The 13,804-nt window shown below is 47.3% G+C and overlaps 3 protein-coding genes across 3 annotated transcripts in view; 1 reads left to right on the top strand and 2 right to left on the bottom strand.

Moving 5' to 3' along the window:
- tcf7 (transcription factor 7) overlaps positions 1-2,551 on the top strand; it is a 32,558-nt gene extending 30,007 nt beyond the window's left edge. The window contains exons 9-10 of the mRNA XM_068744091.1: positions 577-625; positions 2,418-2,551. Of these exons, the coding sequence (XP_068600192.1) occupies positions 577-625; positions 2,418-2,494 (126 nt within the window). The 3' untranslated portion in view covers positions 2,495-2,551. The remainder of the gene's footprint in view (positions 1-576; positions 626-2,417) is intronic.
- A 1,954-nt stretch (positions 2,552-4,505) lies between these two features.
- skp1 (S-phase kinase-associated protein 1) lies at positions 4,506-8,196 on the bottom strand. Its single transcript, XM_068744488.1, has 6 exons — positions 8,047-8,196; positions 7,326-7,425; positions 7,077-7,150; positions 6,299-6,442; positions 5,276-5,416; positions 4,506-5,176 (listed from the first exon to the last, which is right to left on the bottom strand). Exons 2-6 carry the CDS (start codon positions 7,420-7,422, stop codon positions 5,141-5,143), a joined length of 492 nt encoding a protein of 163 aa, XP_068600589.1. The 5' UTR covers positions 7,423-7,425; positions 8,047-8,196; the 3' UTR covers positions 4,506-5,140.
- An 865-nt stretch (positions 8,197-9,061) lies between these two features.
- ppp2cab (protein phosphatase 2 catalytic subunit alpha b) lies at positions 9,062-13,297 on the bottom strand. Its single transcript, XM_068744812.1, has 7 exons — positions 13,013-13,297; positions 10,883-11,092; positions 10,625-10,798; positions 10,393-10,482; positions 10,111-10,272; positions 9,873-9,991; positions 9,062-9,671 (listed from the first exon to the last, which is right to left on the bottom strand). The coding sequence occupies exons 1-7, from the start codon at positions 13,112-13,114 to the stop codon at positions 9,599-9,601; spliced, it is 930 nt and encodes a 309-aa protein (XP_068600913.1). The 5' UTR covers positions 13,115-13,297; the 3' UTR covers positions 9,062-9,598.
- Between the last annotated feature and the right edge of the window lie 507 nt (positions 13,298-13,804).

Below are 13,804 nucleotides of genomic sequence, written 5' to 3'. Positions count from 1 at the left end.
TTTTCCTCCACGTCTTAAAAAGACTTCACATGGATGCCTTTAAACACACACACACACACACACTTAAAGGAGCCTCCAGGAGCTGCAGGTGCAGGCGGAGTTTTACCCCCCCCCCCCCCCCCCATATCACTGGACATACACACACACTCCAGGAGAAACAAATGCTTCTCTGAAGCCGAGATTTTCCGCTGATCTACTACTAATCTTAAAGCTTCTAGATTTGTGGCGTCTCAGACCTGCTTCTGATTGGTTACTCCTCGGTGACGGCATCAGGTGCTGCATGAGCTGAATGTACGGCGACGTTAGCGACGCAACCTTCTTTGGTTTTCCTTCACATTTCTTGCTTTCTCTGGCTTTTGTCACCCATTTCAGGTGTTTTTATTCTCTTTTATTTTTCTCACCTGATTGCTGGTTTGTGCTTTTAATAGTCCACATGATGCCGATCTGTGTTGATAAAGGAATACGATTTGGGACTGTATAAGGTTTCATCATGAAATACTCTCTGGTGACGTCAGTCTGTCGTAGCGCGGGGACGAAAGCCGTGACGCTAACTGGGAAAGCTCTTTTCTTCCGCAGGGCAAAAAGAAGAGGAGAAAACGGGAGAAGCTGCAGGATTCCGCTGCAGGTAAACCGTCTTTGAATACGTTCCCTCTTTGTGACTCGGACGATCTTGTGTGGCGTTCGCTTCAGTCGAGCTTGATCTCACGTGTTGGCGTCTCCGAGGCAGCGGGATGCGTGTCGCGTCAAACCACTCAGATTTCCACCCAACCTGGAGTGGAGACACCGTTTGTTTATTTATTGTCCTACTTTATTGTATCTACTAAGATCAAAGCGTCCACATTTCATGCTTTTTCCTGAGCTAAAGCTAACAACAAAGGAAGTGGGTCAGGATTGCTCATTAGCCGGTTCTGGTTCTGCCTCAGATGAAGACACAGCGACGCTTTTCCGTCGCCTTTACTGAACGGCTTTATCAGCACGGCTTCCCTCACATCTCTCTGTCCGCCTGGTCTCAGGATGATTTATTGTGTGTGTGTGTGTGTGTGTGTGTGTGTGCGTGCGTGCGTGCTTTGCGACTAACAGTCTGACCTGATGACTTGGTCTACTTGAGTCTGTTGGTGCTTCCCCCCCCCCCCCCTGACGAGCTCTCGTGTCTCTTTCCCCCTGTCTGTCTTCCTCCTCTAACTCCTCTGCCTCTCCTGCTCCTCTCTGCCTTGCTGCTCCTCCTCCTCCTCCTCTTCCTCCTCCTCCTCCTCCTGTGCATGCTGCGCACTGTGCTCAGACCCGGGCTCTCCTAAGAAATGCCGGGCTCGCTTCGGCCTCAACCAACAGACGGACTGGTGCGGCCCCTGCAGGTGGGTAGCCGGCGTCCACCCCCACCCTCCGGTCCGGAGCGCCGTGCTGCATCTCTCTGTCCTCCCATTAACAGCCTGTCCACCCCCCCCCCATCTTGTTTGGCTCAGTCAGTCAAACATTTCCTTAAGGCGGAACCATCCCAGAGGAAGTTAGCCACATGTTAGCGGTTAGCTCTGAAGCTCCGCCTCCAGAAATGCTTGATTCGTCCTGAGGCCTGCATGCTGTCTGTCACCATCTCTTCATTTAGCATAAAAGATAAGCTGTCTAGATGTAAGACACCCTAAAGCGCCGTTCTCCTGCAGCACACATGACCTCTAGAAGGATCTTAGTTGGAAACCTCTGAGGTCAGTAACTCTGTTTTCTGTCAGGAATGCTGTTCCAGGATCAGTGAGCGTGTCAGACCGTTTCCTTTGCCTCCAGGTGAGGCATCGACCCCGAGTTCCTCATTTCTACCTTTCCTGTGACGTCTCACCTCGAAGGCGGAGACGCGTTTGCTGTGTTGCATGATCCTGTTTGGCGTTACTGTGATTAAAGGGGAACGCCGCACATTGTGAAGCTGCAGCAGACGAACCAGAAACATTTCAGCACGTCGGGGCTGGAATATTTATTGATCTGCTTCTGCTTGGGGTAGAATTTAAGTATTACATTACAAAGAAGATACAAAAATAAACCTGTGATGCAAAAGTAAAATAACATTTCAGGTTTATTTTTTTGTTGCAGTTCAGAGACTTTTACTGAATGGAGCTCACTCGATATGCAGCCAACAGCGTTTCTGCCACTTTATTAACAACACAGTTGAAAAAAAAATAGATTTAAAAATCCCTTTCAGCAGTGAAATAATCACAAATTGATGATTTTGAATTAAAAACAAAACAAACGCTTTAACCAGCGAGTCGCCGGGTTAGCTCGGTTCGAAACTGAACGGCGCTCCTGACAGAACCGGGCCGGACCGGTAGGACCCTGTGATCCTCTGTCTCCCTGCTCATTGGTGCATCTTCACCGCCTCCTGCTGACGTTTACCATCCACGCTTTATTCACAGATAACTCTCTCTGACTGTCCCCAGGAGGAAGAAGAAGTGCGTTCGCTACCTTCAAGGAGGAGGCTGCCCCAGCCCAGCTTCTTCAGATTCAAGCGCTATAGACTCGCCCCCGTCCCCCGCCCCCGTCCCCGCCTCCTGCCCGCCACCATCTGTACCAGCACCAGCGCCCTCCATCCCCGAGTTGCTCCCCGCCAGCCGCCTCTCCTCCATCGCATCTTCGCTTCTCTCCGCCAGCGCACGCACGCTCACACACACACTTCCCCACCCAGCAGTCAGCCGGCAAGCGCAGCGACCTCCGGCCACACAGACCCCCCCCCCCACACACACACACACCTGGAACACCTGTCCAGCAAGCAGACCCGCAACGCGCCGGCGGTGCTGTCGGCCGCCAAAGCCACCGGACTTTCTCTCAAAGTGCTCACGGAGACTCAGTGAGGGCTCGCTGCCCCCCCCCCCCAGCTCACCTCGTCTCCCTCATCTTCCTCTCAAGCCTGTGGTCCGTTAGGTTCGTCATGTTTAAACAGGAGCCATCTTCATCATGTTCCTGGAGGAAGTTCGGTTAGACGGGACTCTCGGGTCCGAGGCCGGATCCTCCTCGGCAGAAAGCACCGGCCGATCAGCGTCCACCTCCGTATCGATCGGCTCCTCAACCAGGAATAGCATCTTGCTAAATCCCGTTTGCTTAATGTTAACCAGCCTGGACATGTGTGTCCTTTATCCGGCGGTCCAGTGGAGCATCATGTCTGGGAGGTTCTGGTCCTGAACTTGGACCTCCGGTCCATGCGAGATCCAGTTTGTAGTGCGTTTGAATCTTTGGTTCCATCTGCGGCCATTTCATTAAAGCAGGATTAGATCTGCCTTTTTCTTTAACGTGTTTTTTTTAACTCCGTGACAATCAGGAACATCGACCTCGAGCCCAGAAGATCAGTTCTGAGACAATCCAGCATCAGCCACTAAACCAGCCTGACCAGTACGACCTCAGGTCCAGAAACCACCAGGTGGAATCTCTGTTTAGCTTCTATTCCGATACTGATGGTCAACCTTTCTAGGAGAAGTAAAATTCTAGCGTCCCACATTTCGCCGCGTTATTTCTTTGAAGCACTTTCGGACTCAGTCTCTCGCTATGTAAATGTTCCGTGTTCTGTTGTCTCCTCCTTTTGTACGACTCTCGAGTGATTTTGTTTTTTAGCTTGGCCATTTTGCTGGTGGAGAACCCAGTTGGGTTTTTTTAATGTCATCTGTCTGACTAAACATTTTTACAGCTCCGTAACCTGAGACCAAATGGGTACTATTATATTTGCTTGTGTTGTAGAGTTTTATAAATGTTGGAATTCCTTATAATTAAACTTTTATATGTTTTATGTAAAAAAAACGCAAAAAGTGAAATGACCAAAAAAATAGAAGTTTCTACCGTTTCTTACAGGTGTGTGTTTTTTGTGTGTGTGTGTGTGTGTCCTGCATATTCCTGCAGCGTTCCGATGGCATCCTGTGTCCTCACCTGTGCGTGTTCAGCGTAACGTAACACAATCATTTAGCTTCGCCCTCAGCAGCCGTGGACTGAGGGCGCGCTTCTAGAGATGCTTTCTAGAGCAGCTTCACTTCAACATGTCTTCTGTATTTTCGTTTTTTTTTTTTACTCCAGATGTATTACTTGTTTTTGTTTGATGTATTAAAGTGTTTTGAATGTCTTGGCTACGTTTATTGTAGTTGAGACGCAAGGACATTTCAGGAATAATTATATCAGTGCAGCAAATTATTTTTTACAACTGAAAAAGCACTCAAAGCGCACAGACCTCCACCAAGCATCTCAGCCCCCCCATAGTGTGATTTATACCAAATATTCAGCAGTAAGAGAGACCCCCACCCCACACGACTGTCAAATTCCATAAACCAGTCAGAGATATTGAGGAACAAATGTTTGAACCTCCATTTACTGCCATGATAATAAGTGATCCAGAATCTCTTCTGGATCTGGATCTCTTCCGAATCTATTCTGGATCACCAGGATTCATCATCATCCTGAAGACGTCCTCAAGATCCACCCCTAACTTTTGGAGTTATCTTGCTAACCTCCTTGGCGGAGGCAAATGAAACAACAAATGACAGACAACGGCCTCTTTAACTGTTTTATTTTCTCCTTCAATGAGTTCATCCTCCCAACGGCCGGCATCTGAGCTAATCTTCCAATTCAATACAACATGAATTAGGAGTGAGCCACCCACCGCTCCATGACAACGCACAAGCACCTGGAATCCCAAATACATCATGCAGGAAGCATCCTTCCACCCGACCTTCCAAGAAACCCAACGTCTGCGTGGTTCGACGAAGAATATGCATTTACAGAGCTTAAATAATATCCACCCTTTCATTTCCATTGTCAAAAAGCTAGTTTATTCATAATCTAAAAGAGAACAGACATGTCCAGTAAAAAAAACAAACAAAAAAAACAACCATTGCAATCAATAGTAGGTCAAATAGGAAAAGGAACATTCGCTAATCCTCAAGGGAACAAAGTCGTGAAACCAGAACTACGTTTATGCAAATACACAACAGGTGTTGAGGCAGACCGGCCCTATTTAAATTAATGACGACACACAGCCAAGTTAAAATGAACTGGATAATCGGTATTCAGGGATAGGAGGTTATAATATACTAAACGTAAATATGGACAATTATGAACACCAGTGCTACCAATTAGCAGGGACAATTCCTATCAGAGTGGTAGTGTCGGCAGCGCCCCCCCCCCTTCACTTCTCTTCACACCACTGGTTCTCCTTGCGAACCTGCAGATGACAGGAAGAAAACAACGGCGTTCATCGTTCTGAAGCGGCCCGTAAACACGAACGTAACGACAGACGGGCGGGCGGAGGCGGACGAGCTACCTGGGCCTCCTCCTCCTCTGTGAAGTCATTTTTGATGTTGAACGTCTTCCTGATCTCCTCGGGGGTTTTGCCTTTGATCATGTTGGCCACCGTCTTGCAGGTGACGTCTAACAGACCTTTGATGTCCAGGTAGTTGGCGGCCTGAAAGCAGGAAGGCAACATTTCAACGAGATCAGCAGCAGTTAGTTGGTTAGTTAGTTAGTAGTTCCCCTTTCTACCCAAACTAACTGGATGGAGTGATGAATAAATAAATCGTGTCTAACTCTCTGACGTCTGGAGGGTGAACGCTGCTCTAGAGTCGGGAGCTCCTTCTGCAGAGAGAAACCTTCAGCCACTGTGCAGCTGAACCAGAGACAAGCCAGTCGGGGAGTTTCGTTCGTCCTCTGGAGATGAAGAGTTGCTGCATTCCTACAGAAGCAGTTATTCCTGCTTTTCCTGGCTCGGAGGGGGGGGGGGGGGGCGACTCGACGTCATACTGATCACCTAAATTATTATTACTTCAGAGTCTTTCCCTCTTTTGGTTTTGATTCAAAATAGTACTTTCAAGCTAAATAAAGGATCAAGCTTGCGATTTGTCCAGCTGTAGAAGCAACACTGGGGGGGGGGGGGGGGCTGTTCTGAACCTCATCGATGCCGTTAATCCAACGACCCCCCCCCCCCCCCTTACACTCAATGCACCTCCCCCAGCGGGGTTTGTCCTGTACAGTCCACGGCTGCAACTCTTAAGCATGCTGGGAGAGGGAGAGGGGGGGGGGGCTCGGACGTCCTGGTCTGCACGCAGTTAAACGCCCAGCCCCTGGATCAGGTGTCATCCTCCTGATGGAGATCAGTTTCAGTTCCCCCCCACCTCAAACGACAACTAGCGTTTCTCTTCCTGGAAGCCCACAGCATGTCCGACAGCCATTTCACAATCGGTCCTTTGCACGTCTGCGGTTACCTTCTGGAAGCTCATCCTTGTTTACGCTCCCCCCCCCCCCCCCCCCAGTCCCGTCATGGTGTATTTAAATGTCTTAAGGTACTTACCAGAATGAGTTCAAACAAGGTGCCTTGGTCCACCTTGAGGAACTCCTGGTCCCACACAGGAATGTCGTCCGTCCTCTTCTCCTTGTTCTCGTCATCCTCAGGAGGTGGGGGGTCATCTTTGTGGTGGGTGCACCACTGAATCACCTGAGGGTAACAACACAACAACTTTTATAAGATGCGTCTCTGGCATAAAATTCAGAATAGAATAATATTTAGGTACAACTTTAGATGTATATAAGTATTCAAATGAACTGAATATTTAAAACGATGACAAACCACCCCCTTTAGTTTTACACTGTTGAACCGTCACGACGCACGGAATAAAAGGCACAACATAAACGCACTGACAATTAATTAATTAATGCTTTAGTAATTTATTGTAATTTATGTAAGTTAGTTATTGTCATTTTGCATCAGTGGTGTAATTTATTTTAGATTAATTGTTAGTTTGCACTGGCGGTGTAATAACATTTTATTTTTGTTTTTCTAATGTTACGTTGCATCAATTGCGTAATTTAATATTGGTTTTATTTTTATTTGTATTGTTAATTGTGGATGATTTATGTACGAAGGACTTTCAACGGAAACAAGCCCGCAAGGGCTTTTTTGAAATGCTCCTCTTAGACAGGATGTTTGACGTTATTTGTACTGTAATACACGCTACTGTGTGACTGTACTTGTACTCTAACATTCTATCTAATAAATATATTCATCATCATCATCATCACAACAGCCCCATGTACGTCTGTGCGTGGCGTGCTCTCGTCTCGTCCCGTACCTTCTTTAGGATGGCGGCGTTCACATTCGGGAGAGGGACCGGATCATCATCGCCTTCATCATCCATTCCCAAATCTGCCAAAAATATCCATGATCAAATGAACAATTATCAATGATAGGCATCAATCTATTACAGTAGGAGAAAATAAATCACATCTAAATCATTACATAAGATTTTAAATCAAACTTAATAATAAAAAAAAGGAAACATATCACACAGAGCCAAACACGAACGATGATTTAGTTCTACCTTCCAACATTGTCTTGATGGTGACGGACTGTTTGGCTATCTCAACATCCACCTCGAAGATCTCCCCATCAGAGCTCTGTAATTTTATTGTGGGCATTTTCTGTAAAGCAGAACAAACACGTTATAACGATAACAAAAGGCAGACGCACTTTAACGCCTTCCACAGTCTAATTAATGAGGCTACAGCTAACTAAGCTAATCGTATCTGTTAGTCCAGTTCAACACACACCACACATACTTATCGATCAGCTAGCTACAGCATTAAAGCTTCTCCTGGTTAAACCATAAGCGTATCCTAATGCTAACCTACCGACTTACATATGTTGTTTTTGGCTAACCACAGATACATTTTTACTAGCTACCACCACAGGCTAAACGACGACAACAACGCTAACCAAGCCAGCTAATTAGCTAGTTTGCTTTTGAATTAATTTGATGACAAAATTACGTTCGCGTCAAACATAACATAAAATCTCTATAGTTTATGATTCCGTAACTGAAATAGAATTAAATAAGATTAGAAAGTATGTTCTCCGTGTTGCTTCCATTACCCTGCACACTACTAGCATCTTAGCCTAACGTTAGCGCCTTCGCGATGTCAACGAGGCCTATAGCCCTCAGAGACTCTTCGCGAAGATGTAAACAATTTACAAAATCTAAAAAGGTGAACAAAATATCAATAAAGGCACACTCGTTCTTCGCTAAAGTAAATACCGCATACGTTTTATCCCAGATCCAGAGGTGTAATTCCCCTGAAGTCAGCGGCAGACTGTGACAGACGTGGAGGAACCGACGGCAGCTGGAAGTCTCTGGAGCAACCTGCAGAGCCTGAAGCCTGATCGCTGACGACACGAGCTCTTTGTCGGGTACCGGGGACAGGGCGGCCGCCGGAAGGCTGCGCTTCACGTCCAGTGACTTTCAACTCTCTTCATGGCGACGGCCGCCTCAATCACATTTATTCAGTCGTTATTTAGCATACATTTATATGAATTATATTCTTCTTACGAATAAAATGTTTTAATGTTTTTTTTTATGGGAAGGTATTTATCGTTGCATGTACTTATATAAAATGGGAAAAACGTGTGCTCATACATTTTCAGCTCCATTGGTCGACTTTGATTTTTGTGGAATAAAATAGACATGTTGCGGCGTCATTATGAAATGACGCTTACCACCGCCGGGTGGCGCTGTTTCCTCATTACAGATTGGCTGGCGTTTCTGCTGTGGTGCGTTCAATGCGGCTCGAAAGTCTTGGTTCTGAATATTCACGTTGAATCACTACTGCTCTCCTCTTATTAATAATTTAAGTAATGCGACTGTAGAAGGACGACATGCTTATTCATAATATAATCACTCTCATTTGATTATTGATAAGGATAGATCGAATTACAGGAGACTGTTGGGCCTTGGTGGAGACTCGTATGGTGACAGCAGCAAAACGCAGCAATATTACCTGAGCTTAAATAACACATTAAGTTTACTTATTTCTCACCAGGAAGCAGAAAGCTGAACTTAATTACGCATCAGTGCAGATAAATGTCCCGGAGAATACCTCCTCTCACAGATCAATCAATAACCGTTCCCCGGCTGGCCAAGACATGCCAAAACGTTGGATTTAGAACGAGTCAATTAGATGCCAAAAACCATAAAGTACATCTTTGACTATTAACCGAAGCATTCTGATGGGCTGTCCGGGAGTAACAGTTTGGTTGACTTCACATAAACAATGCCACACATTAATGAGCCTCCTTTATCTTTATTATTCAAATGGATGGTTCATACAGATCATGTGGTTCAGAGCGTTGGTAGCGACTACATCACAAGAGCTTTCCTTTGAAGTTACACGGAACAAACAAACAAGACATGTGTAAAACTCAAGATGGGGACTTTATATGTAATTTTAAAAAAATCCTTTCATTCTTCTGATAGTTACAGTTTTTTTTTTGATTTACAAAAGTGCAAATAGATCATATTAATATCTCCTAAACATAAGCCATGGCGCACAGGGGGGGGTCCAACAGCCGCTTTCTAAAGGTGCACATCCGTCTTGGACCTTGGTGCCGTCACCCAGGAACACGGGAGGGAGATTTAAACATCCATTTTATTTGACATCGAAGTGAGTCCAGACACGTTTTCACTAAATGCTTAAATAGGTCTTGGCGTAGATAATAATGCACACAGTCTCCTACTCTGCCCTTCCTCCTTTTGTGTTGTTATTGATTGAAGGTCAGTCGTCATGGCAACACTGGACCGGACTGCACAGGGGTCAGAGGTTACAGGAAGTAATCTGGCGTGCGGCGAGTGACGTGAGGCTCCCCTCTACGAGGCGCAGGATCGAACTGCAAGCTGGCCAAAAAGAAAAGATCGATTCATTTTTTAAATCTTCAGCAACACCTTTGAAGTTGTGCGTGTCATTCCGACGCCGACTCCATGGTGGGGTCAGTGAATCGTACTTGATAGCGACACCCATCACGCATGAAACAAAGCGCTCCGAAGCCGTCGTTTTTGTGCTTCCACAGATCGAGAACAGCCGTTTATCATACTTACAACGAGTATTTGAGAGTGTCGTCTAGTTCCATGATGGCTGCCTGGTTGCCACAGCGATAACAGTAGTTGGGAGCACTAAATATTGTCACCACGTTCCTCTCATGGCACCAGTTGTAACCCTGCGGGGGGGGGGGGGGGGGACAGGCGTCATCTCTAAACACACAGCTCTGGACAGCGCACTGGAACGCCGTTCTTCTCGCACTGATCGGCCGATGCCGGTTCCTGCACGGATACTCACCTCCATCACCAGCTGGTGGGCCCGGGACACCAGCGTGAGGCGGTTGGCGTGGTTGAACGTCTCGGAGATGTCCTGGCCGAAGGTGTAGCCGGCTCCACGGGGGGAGATGCCCCAGCCGCCTCGGTCGTCAGGGTCCGACCACAGCAGGTCACACATGGGCCCCTGAACAAGAGGGCCGTTAGCAGGAGCGTTAGCGGCACCGCCACGGTCACTGATCCATAAACGCGTTTGTTGACCTGACTTTAGCGGCGTGAATCCATACATTACTAGAGTCATCGTTACCTCGTGTGGGACTTCCTGTAAACGGTCCAGTGCTCTGATGTGATCCAAAGTGTCTATGGACGGCGACAGGCCTCCATGAAGGCAGAAAATCTGAAGGGACAAAAAGGACAGGTCCACGTTTCAGTGAATAAAACGACTGAGACCATTAGAATCGGTCAGAAAAGGTTTCAGCTCAGTCGTTCCCTCAGTCCGTATTCGTCATATCCGTCGACGATGAAGGTGCGAATCTCACCTGGGAGTCCACCAAGGCAGTGAGGGGGAGATAGTCAAAGAGGTCCGTGAAGTACTTCCAAACGTTGGCGTTGCCATATTTCCTTAAGCACTCGTCGTAGAAGCCGTACACTTGCGTGATCTGCCTGCTCTCGTGGTTTCCTCTGAGGATCGTGATGCGTTCACGGAAACGCACCTGAAGGACACAGAAAGAACGCGCCGTCGTAGCATTGTGCTCAAAGGAAACAGTCGAGTCAGTGCTGAGAGAAGGTTCTCGTACCTTAAGCGCTACTAGTAAAGTGACGGTCTCTACGGAGTAGTACCCTCTGTCTACGTAGTCTCCCATGAACAAATAATTGGTGTCTGGAGACTTCCCTCCGATCTTAAACAGCTCCATGAGGTCGTGGAACTGTCCGTGGACGTCGCCACACACCGTCACCGGACATCTCACCTCCTGGACGTTTGACTCCTTTGTCAAGATCTCTTTTGCCTAGAGGGGATCAAAATAAAACATTTCACTCTAGCTCACCGTTCTAGATACAAATACACTGGGCAGAGTGGAGAACACCACACTGAACGTGAGATAACAACAGTTAGTGTCCCAATCCACCGCACTCGCTGAGAGTATCTGAGAAAGACGTATTCAGTGTTGTTCTTGATCAAAGCACCATTAAATACATTGACATGAACGATCCGGGGGACACTTGGGGACACTTGACTTTGTTTTGCACACCGGACTGCAGGAGAATCCCGGCGAGGCCGTTCTGTACGGTGCAATTTTCTCCATCACGCTTTGTTCTCCATCTTCACTGCAGCAACAGGCCATTTCCTGCCAGCCTCTCTGCACAGTCTCCGCCTCAGCCTGCAGCAAATTAAGATGCTGCGCAGCGATTACAGCGGCAGCATCACCAGCAAATCCCCCACGGAAATAAGCCCCCATTCTGTGTGTGTGTGTGTGTGTGTGATGCTTCAAAAACAGAGAAACGTCTCATCAAGATGAAACACTCCAGCACTACAACAGTCGGCCCACGGGTGCAGGGTGGTGGCAGACGCTACGTCAGCATTCTGCACAAAATACTGGCCACACCTGTAAAGCTAACACAGAGGCTGTGGGGATTGAGCCACGGCCCAGATTACAGCTGAACTCAAGCGGTCAGACGCCAGACTGCCCCGATGAGAAGTCAGCGGCTTCCCCCACCACTGCAATACAGTCCCATTAAAGAGTTAAACAGGGGGAAGGGTCCTCTAGGACGCCAGGAAAAAACAACCATGAATGATGACCCCGCTCAGCACGATTACGGTGGTTAAAGTTAAGCATCTTCCTGACATCAGCATCATAGCCAGTGATAATGAGCACCGGCACCGTTCACATGACGACAGGCTGCGTTTTGGTTCCACCCTGGATTCTTGCTGAGGCGCCATGTTCTACAAATTTAATTTACTGAAATCTGATCCTGTGGGGAAGGGCATACGGCAACGCTGACAACTGTCAAAATACGAGAGATAAAGAGGTTTTAGCTGTAAACGAGCCAGCGTCCTAGGACTGAAACAATCCGTGACCTTCCTGGGGATAAACATGCGACCTCGGAAAAGAGGCACGCAGCAATCAGCAAAGGGTCCAAAATGGAGATGTGGCCGTTCCCGCCTCCATTCACACGGATCTCTGACGGGCTCCAATGGTCACGGGGTTCGAGGTCGATGCTTAGGAAACACCCGACTCAATGGCACACAGTTAAATAACACACTAGTGACATGAACCTGCAGCGTCTCAGCTACATGCTAATGACGGTAGCATGTCTCTACCCCTCTGCTACCATGGTGTCACCCAACGCAACGAATACCTCCGGCCTCACAGACCCAGAGCATGAAAGGGAGTCCATTGTTGGGGACATTTGATTCTTGATTAGCTTACTAACTTTTAAGAGCAAAATTGCTAAAGACCTGAACTGAATCTGAAGCGGACTCGCTCCAGCAGGAAGAGCTGTGCGGAGCATTAATGCAGCCTTGTGGACATCTTGCGCCTCGTTGCTGTGGAGGATGATGAAAACCTTGCTCAGTCAGCGTCTGCCGACTGTTTCAGCCTAAACCAGACTAGCGTGTCCGGATGTGCAGTCATTAGGCTGTCAAAGCTAGCAAGCTAACAGAGATGCTACAGGTCCCACTAAGGCCCGCTTAGCTAGCTAGCTAGCTAGCGCAAACACGTTAGCATGACCCGATAACGTGAGGCCGTAGCTCATCATTCCGGACGTCTCCAGTCCAAAGAGAACATGGCCAGCTTCTCCGAATGATTGTCAAACATTACGCGCGCCGCAGTGAAGGGTACACCACGGACGCCATTTTAAGAATGTTTGGAAGGCGTCGGTGACGAGCGAGGAACAGTACGGAGAGGAGAAAGGTTTGGGCGGCTCACCTTTTCACACAGCGTCTTCACCTGTCCCTCTGTCAGCTGCTTACACTCGTTGAGCTGCTCGATCCACTGATCGATTTCTTTCGTAAACACTTTTTCGTCCATTTTTTATCTTTTTTGCGGAAGTTCCTTTGTCGACACGCGCGCGCTGTTCTGGGTTTGGAGGCGACTCTCCCGGAAGTCCTTCCGTCTTCCAGAGTTTATGAAGAGGACGCAGAAGGTGCTAATGGCCCCCCCAGCCCCCCCCTGAAAGAAGAATACCTCCGATTGCTGCGATATGACTGATTTAAACCCGAGATGGGGACGTGGGCACCACCCTGCAAGTTTGTTTGTTTGTGTGGAGCTGAGCGCGCCTTACTCCTCCCCTTCCGGTTGTGTCCTCCAAAATAAAAACTCGTTTTTCGCTTATAAAGCTATTTATGTCATAGTATGTTGCGGCGTGGCGAAATACATACAAAACATATTATAGGCCCTGTAATTAAACTGGAGAAAAGCGCTATTAGATTCATAAATAAAAGCTTCTTATCATTAAACCAATAATAAACTATTTATAGAGTCTGGCACTTTAATTGTTATGTGTGCTTTTTAATTGGACCATTGTGTCTGCAAATAAAGATTTCAAGAATCAAGAATCAAGAATCAAGAAATCTTTAATGTCATTCATACACTCTCATGCACGAACGAAAAACAGCACTCAGGTCCCAGCTCGAGGCACACAACACACATTCATTCAACTTAAAGTAAATATATACACAAAATTAAAAAGTGACAAGTGACAAAGTGACAGTGATTGCA

Source organism: Brachionichthys hirsutus, chromosome 10 (genome assembly GCF_040956055.1).
Source record: "Brachionichthys hirsutus isolate HB-005 chromosome 10, CSIRO-AGI_Bhir_v1, whole genome shotgun sequence".
NCBI classification, from domain to species: Eukaryota; Metazoa; Chordata; class Actinopteri; order Lophiiformes; family Brachionichthyidae; genus Brachionichthys; species Brachionichthys hirsutus.
The sequence above is the reverse complement of the archived record's forward strand: the minus strand, read 5'-3'. Positions and strand labels throughout refer to the sequence as shown.

What these genes read in the sequence shown, in the direction of transcription:
- skp1 (XM_068744488.1), bottom strand. Translation starts at nt 7,422, where the DNA reads ATGCCCACAATAAAATTACAGAGCTCTGATGGGGAGATCTTCGAGGTG. An exon ending in CCTTGTTTGAACTCATTCTG is followed by an intron (nt 5,417 to 6,298) that starts GTAAGTACCTTA and finishes TCCTGCTTTCAG; the next exon opens with GCCGCCAACTACCTGGACAT. An exon ending in CAGAGGAGGAGGAGGCCCAG is followed by an intron (nt 5,177 to 5,275) that starts GTAGCTCGTCCG and finishes TGTCATCTGCAG; the next exon opens with GTTCGCAAGGAGAACCAGTG.
- ppp2cab (XM_068744812.1), bottom strand. Translation starts at nt 13,114, where the DNA reads ATGGACGAAAAAGTGTTTACGAAAGAAATCGATCAGTGGATCGAGCAG. An exon ending in CTTTACTAGTAGCGCTTAAG is followed by an intron (nt 10,799 to 10,882) that starts GTACGAGAACCT and finishes TGTGTCCTTCAG; the next exon opens with GTGCGTTTCCGTGAACGCAT. An exon ending in CCCACCAGCTGGTGATGGAG is followed by an intron (nt 9,992 to 10,110) that starts GTGAGTATCCGT and finishes CCCCCCCCGCAG; the next exon opens with GGTTACAACTGGTGCCATGA.